General features: G+C 42.2%; 1 protein-coding gene across 7 annotated transcripts; it reads left to right on the forward strand.

Annotated features, from left to right (window-relative positions):
- Positions 1-1,613: 1,613 nt before the first annotated feature.
- LOC144709277 (beta-galactosidase 2-like) lies at positions 1,614-18,893 on the forward strand. Of its 7 annotated transcripts, none has more exons than XR_013582990.1 (22): positions 1,614-2,168; positions 2,484-2,579; positions 2,649-2,761; positions 2,840-2,906; positions 3,000-3,092; positions 3,235-3,378; positions 3,498-3,586; positions 4,683-4,788; positions 4,883-4,970; positions 5,038-5,156; positions 5,236-5,400; positions 6,808-6,995; positions 7,089-7,198; positions 7,282-7,391; positions 8,674-8,784; positions 8,864-8,965; positions 10,610-10,824; positions 11,076-11,322; positions 12,313-12,408; positions 14,332-14,394; positions 14,483-14,586; positions 14,913-15,149. XR_013582990.1 is itself a non-coding variant. In XM_078582769.1 (21 exons), exons 1-21 carry the CDS (start codon positions 2,010-2,012, stop codon positions 14,522-14,524), a joined length of 2,586 nt encoding a protein of 861 aa, XP_078438895.1. In that variant the 5' UTR covers positions 1,616-2,009; the 3' UTR covers positions 14,525-14,633. The 7 variants fall into 7 exon arrangements, 5 of the variants coding, with proteins under 5 accessions (XP_078438899.1, XP_078438898.1, XP_078438895.1 ...); XR_013582989.1 differs by having other exon boundaries at positions 1,616-2,168; positions 11,076-11,385; positions 14,913-15,143; XM_078582769.1 differs by lacking the exon at positions 14,913-15,149 and having other exon boundaries at positions 1,616-2,168; positions 11,076-11,385; positions 14,483-14,633.
- The last annotated feature ends 762 nt before the right edge of the window (positions 18,894-19,655 follow it).

The raw sequence follows: 19,655 nt of genomic DNA on the forward strand, positions 1-19,655 counted from the left end.
ATATATATATTTCTATCTCCCTCTCTATATCTTTCTCTTTTTTCTTGCTCTCTCTTCTTTCTTTCTTTCTCTCTCTCTCTCTCTCTCTCTATATATATATATCTCCCTCTCTATATCTCTCTCTTTTGTCTTGCTCTCTCATCTTTCTTTCTCTCTCTCTATCTCCCTCTCTATCCTTTCTCTTTTGTCTTGCTCTCTCTTCTTTCTCTCTCTATATCTCTCTCTTTTATCTTGCTCTCTCTCTCTCTCTCTCTTCTTTGTTTATTTCTTTCTCTCTTCCTATATCTCCCTCCCTATCTCTCTCTCTTTTCACTTGCTCTCTCTCTCCTTTCTTTCTTTCTCTCTCTCTTTATCCCTCCCTCCCTCTCTCTTTTTCATTTGCTCTCTTCTTTCTCTCTCTATATCTCCCTCCCTCTCTCTCTTTTCCCTAGCTATCTCTTCTTTCTTTCTTTCTTTCTCTTTCTCTATATCTCCCTCCCTCTCTCGTTTCGCTTGCTCTCTCTCTTCTTTCTTTCTTTCTTTCTTTCTCTCTCTCTCTATCTATATCTCCCTCCATCTCTCTCTTCACTTGCTCTCACTTCTCTCTTCTCTCTCTCTCTCTTTTCTCTTGCTCTCTCTCTTCTTTCTTTCTTTCTCTCTCTCTCTCTCTATATCTCCCTCCATCTCTCTTTTCACTTGCTCTCACTTCTCTCTTCTTTCTTTCTCTCTCTCTTTTCTCTTGCTCTCTCTCTTCTTTCTTTTTTTCTCTTTTTTTTCTCTCTCTCTCTCTCTCTATATATACATATCTCCCTCCCTCTCTCCTCTTGTTCTCACTCTTATTTCTTTCTCTTTGTCTCTCTCTCTCTCTCTCTCTCTCTATATATATATATATATATATCCCTCCATCTCTCTCTGTCTCTTTTCCCTTGATCTCTCTTTTTTCTTTCTCTTTCTCTCTATAGATCTCATTTCCTCTCTCTCTCTCTTCTCACTTTCTCTCTTCTTTCTCTCTCTCTCTCTATAGATCTCCCTCCCTCTCTCTCTTTTCACTTGCTCTCTCTTTCTCTCTTCTTTCTTTCTTTCTTTCTCTCTTTCTCTCTCTCTATGTCTCTCCCTCTCTCTCTTTTCTCTTGCTCTCTCTCACTTCTTTCTTTTTCTCTTTTCTCTCTCTCTCTTCTCTTGTTCTCTCTCTTCTATCTTTTTCTTTGTCTTTCTCTCTATATCTCCCTCCTGCTCTCTCTCTCTCTCCTTTCTCTTCCTCTATCTCGTCTTTCTTTCTTTCTCTCTCACTCTCTCTGTCAATATCTCCCTCCCCCCCTCTCTCTCTTTTCTCTCGCTCTCACTTCATTCTTTCTCTCTGTCTCTGTCTCTGTCTCTCTCTCTATACTTCCCTCCCTCTCTCTTTTCTCTTGCTCTTTCTCTTCGTTCCCTCACTCTCTATTCTTCTCACTCTTCTATATCTAAATTCCTCCATCTTCTTTTTCTGCATATTTTTCTCTTTATATTCCTTTCTCTTTTTTCTATCTCTATATTCCTCTCTCTCCTTTCCTCTCTCCTTTCTCTCTCCTATATCTCTTCAATTTCACTCTATGTTTCTCGTCTTTCTCCCTCTATATTCCTCTCTCTAGATTTCTCCCTCCTTTCTCTCTTATTTAACTCTCTATATTTCTCTCATCTTTCTCTCCTTCTATATCTCTCTCTTCTTTCTCTCTCTAGCGTCTCTCGCTGTCTTTCTATAACTGCCTCTTTTTTCTATCCCTCTCTCTTCTTTCTCTCGCGCTCTATTTCTCTGTCTCTCGTGTCATTCTCTATCTCTCATCCCACTCCCCATATTTTCGCTGGCCAGAGCTTGCAGTCAAATGGGATCCGCCGCAGCCATCAGGGGGAGAAAGAAAGCAGAAGCGACAGCCCACTGAAAAGACGCCAGTAAAAAAAAAAACATACACCTGCTCCATCATCTTCAAAATCAGCTCCTACTTCTCCTTCAATCCCAGCCAGAAATCTCTGCTCTTCAATTCCCCGCAGAAGCGATGAAATCACCCTTGCTAATTCTCAACCTTCTTTTTCTACTCCATCCATGGCTTCTCGTCACCGCGGCCGTCGCCTACGACCGCAAGGCTATCCTCATCAACGGCCAAAGAAGAATTCTCATCTCCGGCTCTATCCACTACCCCAGAAGCGTTCCCGAGGTAACCCCTCTCTCTCTCTCTTTAGCTCATCTGTAGAAATTCTCGTCATCCACGTCTCTGGGGTTGCCTAGATATGGACAGAACTTTATCTCTATCTCTATCTCTATCTCTATCTCTATCTCTATCTCTATCTCTATCTCTATCTCTATCTCTATCTCTATCTCGATCTCTATCTCTGTCTCTATCTCGATCTCTATCTCTATCTCGATCTCTACCCCAGAAACGTTCCCGAGGTAACTTCTCTCTCTCTCTCTCTCTCTCTCTCTAGCTCATCTTTGAAAAATTCTCGTCATCCACGTCGCTGGGGTTGTGTAGATGTGGCCAGATCTCATTCAGAAGGCCAAGGAAGGTGGCCTCGACGTCATCCAGACTTACGTCTTCTGGAACGGCCACGAGCCCTCTCCCGGCGAGGTTTCTGCATGGCCACCTTTGGGCTATGGTTTTTGCATGAAATTGACGTTGGTTTTTCTTTTATTTTAGTACTATTTCGAGGGAAGATATGATCTTGTCCGCTTTCTTAAGCTGGTGAAGGCCGCCGGACTCTACGCTCATCTTCGCATCGGCCCCTACATCTGCGCCGAGTGGAATTTTGGGTTCGGAAATTCATTAAAATTTTCATCCCTGATGATTAAATCGTTGAAGTTATCTCTTTTTTTCTGTTTTTGCGGCAGGGGATTTCCCGTTTGGCTCAAATACGTCCCCGGAATCAGATTCAGAACGGAGAATGAACCTTTTAAAGTAAGTTAAACGATTAATCTTTCCTCTTCCAGAAAGCCAGGTACGAAACAAGAAGATTTTTTTAAAAAATTCTGCGTCGAACATTGACCGAAGGCGGCGATGGAGAAATTCACGCAAAAGATCGTCGATATGATGAAGGAAGAAAAGCTCTTTGAGTGGCAGGATGGACCTATCATTCTCGCCCAGGTGAATAAAACAGTAATTTTTTCTTTTCATCCTCTATTTTTCTATCTCCCTTTGACGATCTTCTTCGTTCCAAGTTTTTTTTTAAAGTTTGGGCCCGTATTCATTTCTAAATTTTCATGGTGAAATTCGGTTCTGATCCTAGATAGAGAATGAATTGGGGCCTCTGGAGTTTAACGGCGGAGCTCCGGCGAGAGAGTACGCTGATTGGGCGGCGAAGATGGCGGTGGGAATGAACACCGGCGTTCCTTGGGTGATGTGCAAGCAAGACGACGCGCCAGATCCAGTGGTAAGTGGTAACATGAGCTGGCCTTTGCCGATCTATCTTGGCCTCTTGTTTTGTTCCAAGGATTTTTGTTTCTTCGAGTTTCGAAAAATCGGGTTTTTGAGTTGTGAAAGTTATCGCAGATAAACACGTGCAACGGGTTCTATTGCGATTATTTCTCGCCCAACCGGCCTTACAAGCCGACCATGTGGACTGAAGCCTGGACCGGCTGGTAATACTCTCCTTTACTGGTCCACGAAACATGAAAGCTACCGCCACCACTTGTAATAGTAGTACTTTTGCTGCTGCTAAGGTGGGTGGAGAAGAGAGAGGGAGAGAGAAAGAGGAGAGAGAGAAGGGGGGAGATAGGGGGGAAAGAGAGAGACGACAGAGGGAGGACAGAGAGAGAGCGAGAGGGAGAGAGAGGGGAGAGAGAGAAGCAAGGAGACAGAGAAAGAGAGAGAGAGTGAGGGGGGAGAGAAAGAGAAAGTGAAAGAGGGGGAAAGAGAGAGAATGACAGAGAGAGAGGGAGAGAGAATGACAGAGATGGAAAGAGAGAAGGTCAGAGAGAGATGAAAAAAGAGAGGGGGAGCGAGCAGGAGAGGGGGGGGGAGAGAGGGAGCGAGAGGGGGAGAGAGGGAGAGAGAGAGAGGGGGGAAGAGGGAGGGAGGGAGAGGAGAGAGAGAGGAGAGAGGGAGAGAGGAGAGAGGAACGAGAGTAGGAGAGAGGGGAGAGAGAGAGAGAGAAAGAGAGAGGAGGAAAGAGAGGGAGCGAGAGGGGGAGAGAGCGGGAGAGAGGGAGCAAGAGTGGGGGAGACTGGAGAGAGGGAGAGAGAAAGAGAGAGGAAGAGAGAGAGAGGGAGAGAGAAGGAGAGAGAGAAAGATAGAGGGGGAGAGAAAAGAGAGAGGGGAGTGAGAAAGAGAGAGGGGAGAGAAAAAGAGAGAGGGGGAGAGAGGAAGAGAGAGGGGGAGGGAGAAAGAGAGGGGGAGAGAGAAAGAGAGAGGAAGATAGAGTGCAGAGAGAAAGAGCGAGGGAGAGGGAGGGAGAGTGAAAGAGAGAGGACGAGAGAAAAGAGAGAGGGGGACAGAGAGAGAGAAGGGGAGAGAGAAAGAGAGAGGAAGAGAGATAAGAGAGAGGGAGAGAGAAGAGGAAGGGAGAAAGAAGAAAGAGGGAGGGAGAGAGAGAAGAAAGAGGGAGAGAGACGGAGAGAGAGAGGGCGAGAAGAAGAGAGAGAGAGGAGAGAAGCGCACATTTCTTCTGATATATACGTATAAATGTATTTGTTTTCTGGACAACAAAGTTTACTTGATGGGTTTCAACTACTGAAGGTTCACCTCTTTCGGAGGGACAGTTCCTCATCGACCCGTGGAGGACTTGGCTTTTTCTGTGGCGAGGTTCATACAAAAGGGGGGATCATTCGTCAATTACTACATGGTAAATCTGCCACTCCTATTGTTTTCGATGGTTTCATCATATAATTCACCCTATTCATAGTTTTATTTCTCTCTCTTTCTTACCTATAAAACAGTATCATGGAGGAACGAACTTTGGTCGGACAGCAGGGGGCCCATTTATTGCGACCAGCTACGATTACGATGCTCCCATCGACGAATACGGTGAAGAATTAGTATATTTAATATGATCCATTCATTTCTTAAATCCTTTAATAAAATATTAATTCAGGTTTGCTGAGGCAGCCAAAGTGGGGTCACTTAAGGGACTTGCACAGAGCCATTAAGATGAGCGAACCCGCTATTATCTCTGCAGACTGCACTCAAATTTCATTCGGAGATAATCAGGAGGTATTCTGATACTTATGAAAGGGTTATCTTTCTCAGGTGTTGGTTTAGATGAATTATTGTTATTTTCTTCAATAAGCAGGCTCATGTGTTCAACTCGACGAAGGGACTTTGTGCTGCATTTCTTGCTAACTACGATACCAGTTCATATTCAAAGTTGGAGTTTGACGGGGTTCACCATGATCTTCCTCCCTGGTCTATCAGCATCCTGCCAGATTGCAGAAACGTCCTTTTCAACACTGCCCGGGTAAGTCAATCTTCTCCATACAGTTTTTCCCCACTAATTCGTTATTCTCGAAACTCCTTTCTACTCTTACCAATCTAATTTCGACCAATCATAGGTGAAGTATTTACCAAATTAAAATGGTTATCCTAATCTTAATAATTTTTTGTTCTCTTCTGACTCTACTCCTTTTCACAAGTCTTGCTTTTTACTTAAACTTGTTCTTCCTACTTTCTCACTACCGTTGACTACTGCACTTTTTTTTTTTTTTTAGCAAAAATCATGGTGCCGGGTACGGCCAACCCTAGGGTTGTGCCCGTAGTCGGATCCAGCCGTGCCCTGGATGCCACCCAGGGAGATTTTATTTATAAAGTGTAGTGTTTTTCAATGGTTGTGGGCGTGGATCGAGTATATATATCCCAATTACACGCGGATCCCACTCGTCCACGCCCATAGTTAGGGAAAAGAAAAGATACATAGGTGGTACCTCACGGACGCTCGGGGAAGAGTGTACGTCGGTGTCTCTCTAGGGCAGCTGCACGAGGTCGTTGTAGCGCTTGGCGGCGCTCTAGTGGGGGTGGGTCTTTGCCGTCGTCATGTGTGCTGGAAGTAGTGCGCAGTGACGCTCTAGTCGGGGCAGGCGCGGTCCACGCCTCGTACGCCAGCGCTCCAGGCAATCCTCCAATCTCGCGGGCCTGTCCTCACGTAGAGGCGGTGTGTGCGGAGGGAGGGCATGCCAAGACGATCGAGCCGATGGCATCCTCGGGCCATGGGTGGAAGCTCCTGCCAAGAATAGAAAAGTGAAGTGGGGGTGCAAGCTTGTACCGCATGGTTGGCAAGGGCATCAGCTGTTTGGTTGCCCTCTCTCAGCTGATGACGAAAGCACGCGATACGCGAGCGGCACCGCGTGATGTCTCTCCATTATGTTGACTACTGCACTTGATTATGTTCTTTCTGTAAGTCTGATCAACTAAAGGGAACATTCAATCAAGACATTATCCTTTAATCTTAGATCATGTGTTGATTATTCTAATCTTAATAAAATTTTATCTCTTTTGACTCTCTACTCCTTTTTACAAATCTTGCTCATAGGTTAATTTAATGAGCTTTTTCAGCTTTCTCACCATCTCTGACTACTGTACTTGATTCTGATCTTTCTGTAATTCTGATCAGCTAAGGGAAACAGTCAATGCAGACATTGTAATTTGCTTATAACAATTTTAAGAATTTTTGTTCTCTTCTGACTCTCTATTCGTTTTCACAAGTGTTGCTTGTCAGTTACTTTAATGAGCTTTTTCTACTGTGCCACTATCTCTGACTGTTCTACTTGATTCTAATCTCTCTGTAAGTCTGATCAACTAAGAGAAACAGACAATGCAGACATTATAATTTACTCATAGATCATGGGTTGACCTGGTCAAACCATATCAGGTCAGTGCTCAGACCACCCTAATGAAGATGACCCCAGTCAGCGGATTTGATTGGGCTTCCTACGGCGAGCAGACCGACTCCGTCGACGATGGCAGAGGCAGGGGCGGCAGTTCATTGACCACCGTGGGGCTTCTAGAACAAGTCAACTTGACCCGTGACTCCACTGACTACCTCTGGTACACGACATAGTAAGTCATCACCTGACACCCTGTAAATTGAATTCATATAGTTTCCTGTCTTGTTTTTCTGGTCATATCATGTTAACATTCTATGAATATCAGCGTTGACATTAGGGAAGACGAAGGTTTCCTCACCAATAGGAGATATCCCGTTCTAACAGTGATGTCGGCGGGACACTCGTTGCACGTTTATATCAACGGGAATCTAACGGGTCAGCCTCTGAGCTCGATCAGGCTTGACTTTGGTCTTCTCGTTGGCTTCACTGACTCTCTACGTTGTGGCTGCCACCGATAGGGACTGTTTACGGGGGCTTGGAGAACCCAAAACTTACTTACATGGGCTCGGTGAAGCTCAGGGCCGGCAGTAACAAGATCTCCATCTTGAGTGTGGCGGTGGGTCTCCCGGTGAGTCAAATTTCCTCACTTATTTAACAACTTATTGTGCCATATTGCCGTAGCTGAGCTGAGAAAAACACTGAATTTCTCCTCCTCTCCCTATTCCTCTCTCTCTTTGCATCATTGCCTTTCCCTCTCTGTATTTCCTAGTTTTCTCCTCTATCTTAACTATATCTAACTCTTTCTCTCTCGCTTAACCTCAAGCGTACGCCCAATATCTTCCAGACTCCCTCTTAGTTTTCTCCTCTATCTTTCTCTTTTCGTTCTGGGGCATCCAATCACTGGGCTCCTTAAATCTCTCTCTGTCCCTTTGTGATTCTCGCTTACTCCCACCTCGATTTTCTCCTTCCTCTCTCTCTCTCTCTCTCTCTAACTTGGGTATCCTCTCGTTGTCCTCCTCACCTTCTCTTTTTCTCTGTTTTCCTCCGTAACTTTTGCCTCCTTTCAATCTCTTTTATTGCTTTCAGAGTTGTCGCTTCCATCTCTCTGTCTCCCACTCTTACTCAGGCATCCTCGCATTGTCCTCTTCTCTCTCTCTCTCTCTTTTACTCTCTGTCTCTCTCTTTCCCACTCTTACTCGGGCATCCTCTCAATGTCCTCTTCTCCCTCTCCCTCTCTCTCTCCCACTCTTACTTGGGCATCGCACTGTTCTCTTCTCTCTCTCTCTCTCTCTCTCTCTCTCTCTCTCTCTCTCTGTCTCTTTCTCTCCCTCTCTCCTTCTTTCGATATCGTCCCTATTCTTTTCCACAGTTATCCATCTTCCTCTTTCTCCCCTCCTAACCCAACCCCGTCTCCCTCTCTCTCTCTCTCTCTCTCTCTCTCTCTCTTTCTCTCCCTCTCTTATTCTTTCGATATCGTCATTCTTTCCCAAAGTTATCTCTCTCTCTCTCTCTATCTCTTTCTCTCCTCCTAGCCAATGCTGTTTTCCTCAACCCTCTCTATCTCTCTCCTCCTTGACCATCTCTCTTTCTATCTCTCTGTGTCACTCTCTGTCGTTTCTTCCTTACTTAATCCCCTTCCCTCCTCTCTCGTTTCTTCCTCACTTGACCCCCCCCTCCTCTCTCGTTTCTTCCTCACTTAACCCCCCTCCCTCTCTCTCTCTCTCGTTTCTTCCTCACTTAGCCCCCTCCCTCTCTCTCTCTCTCTCTCTTTATCTCTCGTTCCCTCTCAATATCGTACTCTCTCCTCCTTACCATCGTTTCCTCTCAATACTACCACTTGCATCTATCCATACCTCATCCTCATTATTTACATACATGCACTCATATTTCTCTCTGAACAATGGTTTCAGAATGTGGGCGAGCAATTCGAGACATGGAACGCGGGAGTTCTGGGGCCGGTGGTGCTGAACGGGCTCAACGAGGGCCAGAGGGACCTCACCTGGCACAACTGGACCTACACCGTATCTCCCTTCAACCCCTTTCTCTCTTTCTTCTTCACGTTTTCTCCATCACGACAAACACTCCCTTCCCTTCCATCAGGTGGGCTTGAAAGGGGAGACCTTGGATCTCCACTCTCTCAGCGGCAGCTCCTCCGTCGAATGGGCCGACCTCTTTCCTAACCAACCTCTCACTTGGTACAAGGTCCGGCCCACCCCTCTTTCTCCCTCTTTATTTCTCATTCTGACTCCCGCATGCTATCTCTCTATCTCTTTCTCTCTCTCAGGCCTAAACTCTTTCCCTCTTTCTCCCCTTTTATTTCTCATTATAACTCTCACATGCATTCTCTCTATCTCACTTTCCTTCTCTCCCTCTCAGAGCTACACTCTTCGTCTCTACTCTATCTGAGACCTACACTCTTTTTCCGTCTCTCTCTCTCTCTTTCACTGTCAGACTTATTCTCTCTTTCTGGCTCTCTCCTACACTCTCTCACTCTCTCACAAAAACATACTTCCACTCCCTCACTCTGTCTCTCTTTAACACGCACTCTCTCTCTCTCTCTCTCACACACACACACACACACTCACACTCACATACAAAAGATATCTATCATTCTCTCTCTCATACACAAGCATAATTTCTCTATCTCTCTCTCATACACACACTCTCTCTTTCTCTCCTCTCTGTCATACACACACACACACACACACACACACTCTCTCATACACACACACACACACTCTCTCTGTCACTCTCACACTATCTCCACTCTCTCTCTCTCTCACTCTCACAGTCTCCACTCTCTCTCTCTCTGTCACGCTCACATTATCTCCACTCTCTCTCTGTCACTCTCACATTATCTCCACTCTCTCTCTCTCTCACTCTCACACTATCTCCACGCTCTCTCACTCTCTCTCACTCTTGCACTGTTTCCACTCTCTCTCTGTTACTCTCACATTATCTCCACTCTCTCTCTCTCACTCTATCTCCACGCTCTCTCTGTGTGTCACTTTCACAGTCTCCACTCTCTCTCTGTCACTCTCACATTATCTCCACTCTCTCTCTCTCACTCTATCTCCACGCTCTCTCTGTGTGTCACTTTCACAGTCTCCACTCTCTCTCTGTCACTCTCACATTATCTCCACTCTCTCTCTCTCACTCTATCTCCACGCTCTCTCTCTCTGTCACTTTCACAGTCTCCACTCTCTCTCTGTCACTCTCACATTATCTCCACTCTCTCTCTCTCACTCTCACACTATTTACACTCTCTCTCTGTTACTCTAACAGTCTCCACTCTCTCTTTCTCTCACTCTCACACTATTTACACTTTCTCTCTGTCACTCTCACAGTCTCCACTCTCTCTTTCTCTCACTCTCACACTATTTACACTTTCTCTCTGTCACTCTCACAGTCTCCACTCTCTCTCTCCCTGACTCTCACACTATCTCCTCTCTCTCTCTCTCTCCCTCTCACACTGTCTCTACTCTCTCTCCGGCAATCCCACACTGTCTCCACTCTCTCTCTGTCACACTATCTCCACTCTCTCTCTCTCTCTCTCGCTCTCACTCTCACTCTCACTCTCACTCTCACACTGTCTCCACTCTCTCTCTCTCTATCTCTCTCTCACACACACACTCACACACTCTCTCATACCACGCACATAGACGCACACACTCTCTCTCATACGTACACACTTTCTCTCCCTCTCAAACTCTGCCTCTCTCTATCTCACCTACACACTCTTACTCTCTCTTCGTCTCTCCCTTTCCCCCTCTCTCTCACACATACTCATCACGTATACATTCAGTCAGTCTAGAAGTTGAATAGTAACTTGAAAGTGAAGTACAGGCGATGTTCGACGCACCGGAGGGGGATGGCCCGCTAGCCCTGGACATGGGGACCATGGGCAAGGGCCAGGTCTGGATAAACGGGCTCAGCATTGGCCGCCACTGGCCCAGCTATGTGGCCCGCGGTTCCTGCCCCGGCCAAGCCCACTGCAACTACGCCGGCTGGTACGACGAGTCCAAGTGCCAGACCGGCTGCGGTGACCCCTCCCAACGCTGGTAAGTCCAAAATCTTCATCTCTCCTCTCTCTAGCATTTGTATACGATGATGATTTTCAACGTCCTCATCCAAAGTCCGTCATCATAAACATCGAGGAATAACGACGATGATGGTGACGGGAAATGATGAAACAAAATTGTCATCATCATCCTCATCCTAGAGAGGACAAGAAATGGTGATGATGATGACATACCATCTGTTTTGGGAAATGATACTCTATGACTCACATTTACCTCGGTTTTGGATGAAGGTATCATGTGCCAAGAGCGTGGATGAGGGAGAAGGGGAATTTGGTGGTGGTGTTGGAGGAGTGGGGAGGGGAGCCAGCGGGGATAAGGATGGTGAGGAGGGAGGTGGGGGGAGTGTGCACAGAGATTTATGAGTGGCAGCCAGTGTTGGAGGGGAGGGGGAGGAAAGGGGCCATAGCTCAGCTAGAGTGTCCCCCTGGGAAGATCATTTCGGCTGTCCAATTTGCCAGCTTTGGCACTCCCTTGGGGGTCTGTGGTACCTTCTCCCTCAGTGCCTGCCATGCCCCCGGATCCTACAATGCCATCCACATGGTCTGTTTGTAACACCAGTACCACCATCACCATCACCATCACCACGATCATTATCATCATTATCACAGTCATCATCGTCATCATCATCATCAACATCATCATTATCATTATCACCATCACCACCATCACCACGACCATCATCATCACAAACACCATCGTCATCATCACTACCATTGTCAATCATTGGCAACACCATCATCATCATCACCCTCACTCTCATGATCACTGCCACGGCCATCATCATCACCACCACCATCGCCATCATTTTTATGATCACCAGCATCGTTATCATCATTACCCTCACCATACTTTTGTTTGTTGCTTTGACATCAACAAAATGATATCCTCATATTTTCCCCTATACTGCATCAGCTTCCTCATCTCACCTTTTGTCATCATCCACATCACAATTTTCTCTCTTTCCTGATCGTCAACATATGACATCATTATCACCATTAGAACCATCTTGAAGATTTTATTCACCGTCTTGAATAGAATCATCTTTGTCACCATTAGAACCATCATCATCATCGTATTTACTATATTTTCCTTAAGTTTTTATCATCACTTTCATCATCACAATAATCACAATAATCTTCTTGATCTTACAGTACTCATAATCATCATCAGCATCATTGTGATCGTGATCATCATTTCAATTGTCACCTTATATTCATCATGCCATTATCTAGACCTTATTTATTTCATCTTCATGATATTTTATTTCTTCATACCATCATCATCACATATACTGTAACATTTACCTGTAGCTCATTTTTGTCAGCATTGCAGTCATCATAAGAAGCATCAACTTCACTATCATAAGGAAAGTACACATATTTCCACATTATCATCAGGAGCTTCATCGTAAAACTCTGAGTGTCTGTGTTTTCTTCTCCAATTATTGATTATGAGGTGATGGTGCAGAGATGTGTTGGCCAGCAGCGCTGCTCAGTTGGAGTAGCTGTGGAGGTATTTGGTAAAGATCCTTGCCCTGGAACCATGAAGAAACTGGCGGTGGAGGTAGTGTGCTCCTAACATTCACACTTTGCTTTATCATTGATTATCAATTTATATTTATATAATATCCACAAACATTTGCATTTAAGCATAAGCTTATACAACACAATGAAAAGATATAGAATTTATAAAGATCAGAAACCAATACTAAATGGATATTTCAAGGACCCTTTGGGACCATAAAAGATCAAATCCTAACCATCCAGGGTTAGATACACAAAGGCACAAAAAAATCAAACACTTCACTGTCACCATACTAGCATGCCAGATAGGTCCTTTGGGGATATCCAATTCAATGCAGATTCCTGATATAGCAGTGACGATGCTTTTCAGATCCATACTTTCAAAGTTCATCATGTTTAGTATCCATATCAATATTTGAGCAGTAATTTACGTAACTGTCAACTAGTGTGATACATGTCATGGTATTTAAGTATTCCATATACCTAACACACCAAAGATAGCTTATGGATGGACGGTTGTGGTTTGACTTGTACTATAATTTAATGATAAGAACTTGTAGCTTAGAGTTAACTCAACTGAGATGCAATCCTTGATATAAGAGGAGACAACTCAAGGAAGATGATTTCAGGAAGTCCTTAATGAAGGCCATTGAATGTCAGAGAAGACTTCTCTAATGATTTTCCAGTGGATCAGAACTAACCTAGATGAACGATAAGGTTTTGCCACTTGACCATTGATGGAGGCAAATTGTGTTGTTGTTTTCAATTTTTTTTGTAAATTTAATTTTCCTAAAATAAAATAATTTTGATAAAATTATAACTCACTCGACTGTATAGTTGGAGTAAGGTCATCTCCACAGATACTGGCCTTTAGATATAGTTTTAATAATTGAGTTGTTAGTTAACAAGATATAGTAATAATACTAAAGACAATGAATCTAAGAAGATAAATCTAATTAGTAAGTATAGGGAATATTAGTTTCATAAGATAACTAGAAAAGAGAGGATATCAGATATTATATTTATACATATTTTATAGATACTAATAATAATAATTAGGAAATAAGATATTAGGTTCTATAGTTCAAGATGATAGTAATATATTTAGTGAAGAAGTATAGAGTACTTAATGAGAGTAATTAGTCTAATAAGAGGGAATAGATAAATGGCCATTTAATAATACCAATTATTTAATAAAAGCAGGGAGAAGAGGAATGAAGAGAACCTAGATGGATAGGAAAAAAAATTAATTAATTAAGGGTAATTAAGTAAGTAGATAGGTATAAAGGGATGGAGAGAATATATTTTTATGGAATTTTATAGATGTTTACCTAGTTATTATAGTTAGTATATGTATTTTATATTTATATATATATTATAGTCAATTTAGGGAATTAAAAGTTTGATTTAGTCAAACACCTTAGAGGTGTTCGACCAAATTCCTAAGAGGGGGTCAAAATAAAAAAATTATATCATTTATTTAGTTATTATAGGAAATTTTAAAGTTAATAAAACTGGGGTGGAAGAGGCAGTTTTGTCGAACGCCTCTCGGGTGTTCGACGGAATGCCTAATAGAAATCGGGTAAGAAATATATATCTATATATATATATATAGACTTTATAAGGTTGAGACAGGGAAAACTTATATAAATCAAAATGTATTCTTCGAACACATGAGGTGTTAGACCACATGCCTCAGAGAAATCGCGGTGACAGTTTTTGATAAAAAACTTAAAGCAATATCTAGATTAAACTAGAAGTACTCAAAATAAAAATACTATAAAGGTTTCTTATCCACATGATGCAAAAAAAAAACCTACCAACTCGCCCTGAATCAGAGATAAGGTGGTTGTGGCACCAATCGCCGCCTAGCCTCGATATATAGATTCTCCCTTGCTTCTCTCCCAAGCTGGCACAATTCTTCATCTTCTTCACCCTCCTTTGGTGTTGTTTGGAGCTCTAGGAGCCGTCAGAGAGTTGTCACCGATGGAAATATATGTCTTCGGCAAGGCAAGGAGGACGGATGGTAGATCGCCATCCATTGTTTATCTTACGCGTAGACGGATGATTGGGTATGCTCCTCTAACTTTTTGTCAGTTTCGTTCTCTTTGAAGTGGCCAATCAACGAGACCCTAGGATTGGAGGGCAGATGGTAGGTCGTCATCCGTTGTTTATCTCACCTGTGGACAGATGATTGGGTATTCTCCTCCAAGCCTTTGTAAGTTTCTTTATCTTTGAAATGGTCAATCAACTAGTTTCTGGTATTGAAGGAGGGATGGTAGATCGTCATCCTTTATTTATCTCACCCATCAATTGATGAATTTATGCCACGGATGACGGATGACTGATGACAGAAAATGATGGAGATGATTGTTTATTCCATTTTTTATCTCACCCGTGGACGGATGATTGGATATGCTCCTTCTACCCTTTATAAATTTCATTATCCTTGAAATGGTCAATCACGAGAGTCCAGGATAGGACAGATGATATATTGTCATACGTTGTCTATCCCACCTATGGATTGATGAATTTTTGGCGCAGATGACGGATGGCTGATGACAGAAAATGACGAAGATGATTTGATGACAAGCTACCCTTTGCAAGTTTCTTTATCTTTGAAAGGGTCAGCTGAAAAGTTTCTAGCATAGGACGGATTATAGGTCATAATCTGTTGTTTATCTCACCCGTGGACAGATGAATTTACGCCGCAGATGATGGATAACTGATGACAGAAAATGTTGGAGATGATTGGGTATGCGCCCCCTACCCTTTGTAAGTTTCGTTATCTTTGAAATGGTCAACAAGTGTCTAGGATGTGGGGACTGATGATAGATTGTCATCCATCATCCTTCGTTCGTTACATTGTGGATGGATGACCTTATGTCAAAGATGACGGATGACTGATGAGGGAAAATGACTGAGAAGATAGGGTGCATTTCCCTCATTTATAAGTTTTATTATCTTTGAAATAATCAACTAGTTTCTTGTATAGGATGATGGATCTTGGATCGTCATCCATCATCCATCCTCCATCACACTTTGGGTGTATGAGTTTATGCTGGAAATGAGGGATGACTGTTCACAGAAAATGACGGAGAGGGAAGTGAGTCATTTCAGACATTTATGTCATCTGTTTAGTTATTTGTCATGGACGAGTAAATGTTGAACCTTCAAATTAGAAAGGATGGAGGACAAATGATGAATGACCGTTACAGATAGACCTGGCAGGATTCAGTATTCATTTGAAGGTGCAACATACATTCCATGTCTAATTTCGTATTCATTAATTAGACATATTCATTATAGTGCAAGCATGATGCTTATAATGAAGTCCATGAATATTTGATTGAACTGAATGAATTATGATGAGATTGTAATACGGAGATCACTGGTGTTTAAACATGTATTCTAAATATTCATATTTGAAGGGTAGGTGAAAAGGGCATAGACATATCTGGATAGAATAACACTACATAGGCTCACTCATATGATGATTATGGTCGTTCTCATAGCCATTTGTGTGGAGACACTAAGGATAGATAGTGGGTTCTCTTTAGTGGAAAGAGTTCACTGAATTGATTCGTACGGGTATATTATATCGAACTGTCAATTAGGTTGATTTACTTTGCTGTTGTGTATGTGGTCCTTAGATCTGGGACACCAAAGACAACTTGTGGATGAACAGTTGTACTTTGACTATGACTACGTGTCCCTAATCATGGGATTTTAAATAGTCTTAGTTTTGGTGTATCAAGAAGTTCACAAAGGTGATTGAATGGGCAAGATAGGATCTTCCACCCTTTGTATAACAGGTTATAGTTGAAGAAAAATGATGGAATGAAGTCCTTGGCCAAGGTAGTGAAATATTGAAGAAGATTTCTCTGATGATTTTTGAGCGCATCAGTACTAACTCAGATGACCGATTAGGGTTTAATAGTTGACCATACCCTAAGTTATCCTAGGAGCATCAAGTGGATGAGGGATTATACGTACACGATAATTGATGACGAACAGGTTCCATTAGTGAGTCGATACACACTCCTTTATATCTTCTAGAACACAAGGTGTAGCTTGGCACCCCACGTGTTGGAGACTCGACCTATCGATTGGGTTAAATCGATCTGACATTAATTAATCTATATGATGATATAGTTATTTAATTTGGAAGCGCAATAAAGGTTATTGGGCCACTAGAGTCATTAACTAGAATGATACATTGGCCTAGAGGGTCACACGCGAATGGTCTTTTGGACGTTAGAAGATATACTTAAGTTTTGGGGATTTTTATGAAAACTACCCACTTAGTATAAATAGGGGAACACCCTGAACATAATTCAGCCAGGCCAAAATTGTTTCGGGTCTTCCGCTTATTCTCCTTTCTCCCATGACTTCTTTCCATTCTCGATGCGATCGAGACAACATAACAATGTGACAGAGGTTGAACGGGTCTCTTCAATGAGAAGTAGGAGATCTGACCTGTCGAGGACTGTGTAGATACATCTAGAGACTGCACACTTGAGCAGCTCGACTTGTCTCACTCCGCTATCGAAGAAATCATGGATGAGATCCTTGAAAAGGTACTTCGTTTCATGATTTTATCGATGGCGTGCGATTTCGCAAAACTCTTGCTCTATCTATTGTTTTGATTTCTTTATTCATATCAAGGCCTGTATAACCCAATAGTCATACCCCTCCTCTTGCTCTGCCATTCTTTAAAGGGTCCTCCGATGTCTATGAGGACAATGGTTAAAAGATGATTACAATAGGGGCCGGAAAGCCCCCTTTATTGGCTTGGGAGGGACCTCCCAGGCCATCTGATGGAGGGGAACGGCCCTAGGGGTCCTCCCAGGCAGTTGGGTGGCCCTAAAGTGCCCCTCGCCAGCTGAAAATGATCTCCGTAGTAGCATTGACGACGAGGGCCGAGGGTGGACAAAAATGCCCGTGGCCATTTGATCAACCTCATTTGGGTCAAACGACTGTGATTAAATTGCATCTGTGCACCCTTCTTATTGTGTACCTCCATCTTGCCTCATCAGCACTTGGTAAACTGCCCTGTCAGCACACATGTTCTTCGTGATTCGCCTACCGATGGGTCTCACGATCCCCGTCATTCCCGGTAGCCAATAGGAAGACCTGAAAAACAAATAAGAATATATTAAGAAAGATGAGATAGATCTCACAGTCTGATCTTCTTTAAGAAGATCGGACGAATAAGATCATATCCTGCTATTTAATGTAAGCCCAAAATGACACTAGCTTCGGGCTGGTTGGGCTCAAAGCCTGGTCTTAATTACTTTTTGGTTTCCTTAGATCGCAGCCCGATCACATTCTTGCCCATCGGTGGCCCAACCCGCAGCAAGAACAATAGAGATAAGGGATTCAAAATCCCATATTGAAAAAAATAGAAGGGTGTGGCGATACATAAACATTGGCATATATTGTTTAGTGATTTAAAATCCCATACCTCCCCTTTGTACCGCGCACTTGATACCTCTTTATGGGCCTATATGTGCTCTATGTTCTGTGTGTGGCCAGCTGGGCTTGCCTGTCGAGCTGCCCCTTGTCAGCTTTGGGCATGCTTGAGCGCTTGCGCTTGCCTGCCTGTGGCTGGCTTGGGCGCTGATGGGCCTGGTCAGCCCTAATTGGGCCAATAAGTCCAATTTTTTTACAATGACATACTTTTGCAAAGATGGCGTCACAATTTTCTGTGGAAATTTATAATTGATCACCATTCAGTCAAATCATAAGGTCAGACGTGGCATATACTGTAATAAAGATAAAAATGTTCAACACACAAAAATATATTATTAAGGTTAATGTCGTAATATTCATAAAATTATATTAAAAAATCCAAATAACAATATTTTTCCAAAAATAATATCAAAAAATATTTTAAATGCAAAAGACATCCTTAAACAATTAAAAAAAAATCATTTTAGGTTTGATAACACATACATATAATCGTTTGAATGCAAGAAATATGTATATGTAGTGATCACGTCAAATTAGATCATTAAAATTGTGCTTTTATACTTAATTTTTACCAAATATTTTTAGATTTACACTAGCATTATTCATCATTTAATTATAAACAATTGATTTATGATTTATTTTTAGAAGTTTGTTTTCTATATATTATATTGGTTTTTGTGACTAAGCCCACTTGACTCTTTCGAGTCAAGTGGATTTCTCACATCTTCTTGTAGTTTTATTTTATAAACAAGACTTAGGTAAATGTAATGATAAATTTGAGGTACAAATGGGATGAAATTAAAAATCAAATGGTTAATTAGAGGAGGCCCATTACACAAGAAGGCCATTCTAGAAGTCCATGCAAACCTCCTTAAAATTTGGGCCAACTAAAGGAAATAATTGTGGAACTAATCCAGAATTTGAATTTGAATGTCTTTTTTTGAATCTTAGGAGGGCACGAGGGTCCAGGCTGGAAATCAAGAAATCCTCGCCCTCCAATCCATTGGAATTAAATCCAATGGCTGGAAGAGTTAGGCCACTTTTGTTTATTCTCTTCTCCCCTCTCTTTGTACCTCAAATTGGATTTCTGCTCTCAACTTGGTGTTGGAGGCCTAGTAAATCATATTTTTTATCCATTCTTGTTATATAAGAGTGTGGGAGAGAGAGTTTAAGGTGATCAAGATTCTTGGAGAAAGAGCACCACTTGGACCTTATGGAAAGTAACAACAAGGTTTATGTGATATCTTGAATGTTTGATTTTATTTTTCTTAACATTTTATCTAGATAAATATTCCTAAGGATGTGTAGACTTCAAGCTTTCCAACACATCACACGACACTAAAAAATTCCTCACGTAGTAAAAGTTACAGTGCTTTTCGTCTGCTACTCATTTCTGTGGCAATTTGAGTAGGGGAAATGCGGCCTAAGGTTCTATTTGTCATATTTATTGCCCTAGAAAATTTGTTAAAAATCATAATTCATTATTAGAACTTATAATAAATGACATGAATTCTTATATTATTTATTTAAAATTGTGTTGACTAGTTTTCTCTTATTTACTTTATTTTCTCTTTAGAAAATAGTTAAAATCGAAAAATATATTAAACCACCAAAGAAAGTGATTTCAAAATATAATATATTTGAATTCTAATTTACGCTCTCATTACCTGCTCCTCGAGAATTCGAACCTTACTTAACCTATTCTTATTAAGAAAAAAATTATAAATATTCTTGCATAAATCAGAGACTTAAATGACTTATTTGACCCAAATTCTGGTTTGTCATATAATCATTTTTGCCCAGTAATTTTTG

Source organism: Wolffia australiana, chromosome 11 (assembly GCF_029677425.1).
Source record: "Wolffia australiana isolate 7733 chromosome 11, ASM2967742v1".
Classification (NCBI taxonomy): domain Eukaryota; kingdom Viridiplantae; phylum Streptophyta; class Magnoliopsida; order Alismatales; family Araceae; genus Wolffia; species Wolffia australiana.

Bases quoted from the DNA above. Each gene is read 5' to 3' on its own strand.
- LOC144709277 (XM_078582769.1), top strand. From the start codon at position 2,010: ATGAAATCACCCTTGCTAATTCTCAACCTTCTTTTTCTACTCCATCCA. The intron at 5,157-5,235 runs GTATTCTGATAC...TTCAATAAGCAG, and splicing joins CATTCGGAGATAATCAGGAG to GCTCATGTGTTCAACTCGAC. The intron at 5,401-6,807 runs GTAAGTCAATCT...AAACCATATCAG, and splicing joins TCCTTTTCAACACTGCCCGG to GTCAGTGCTCAGACCACCCT.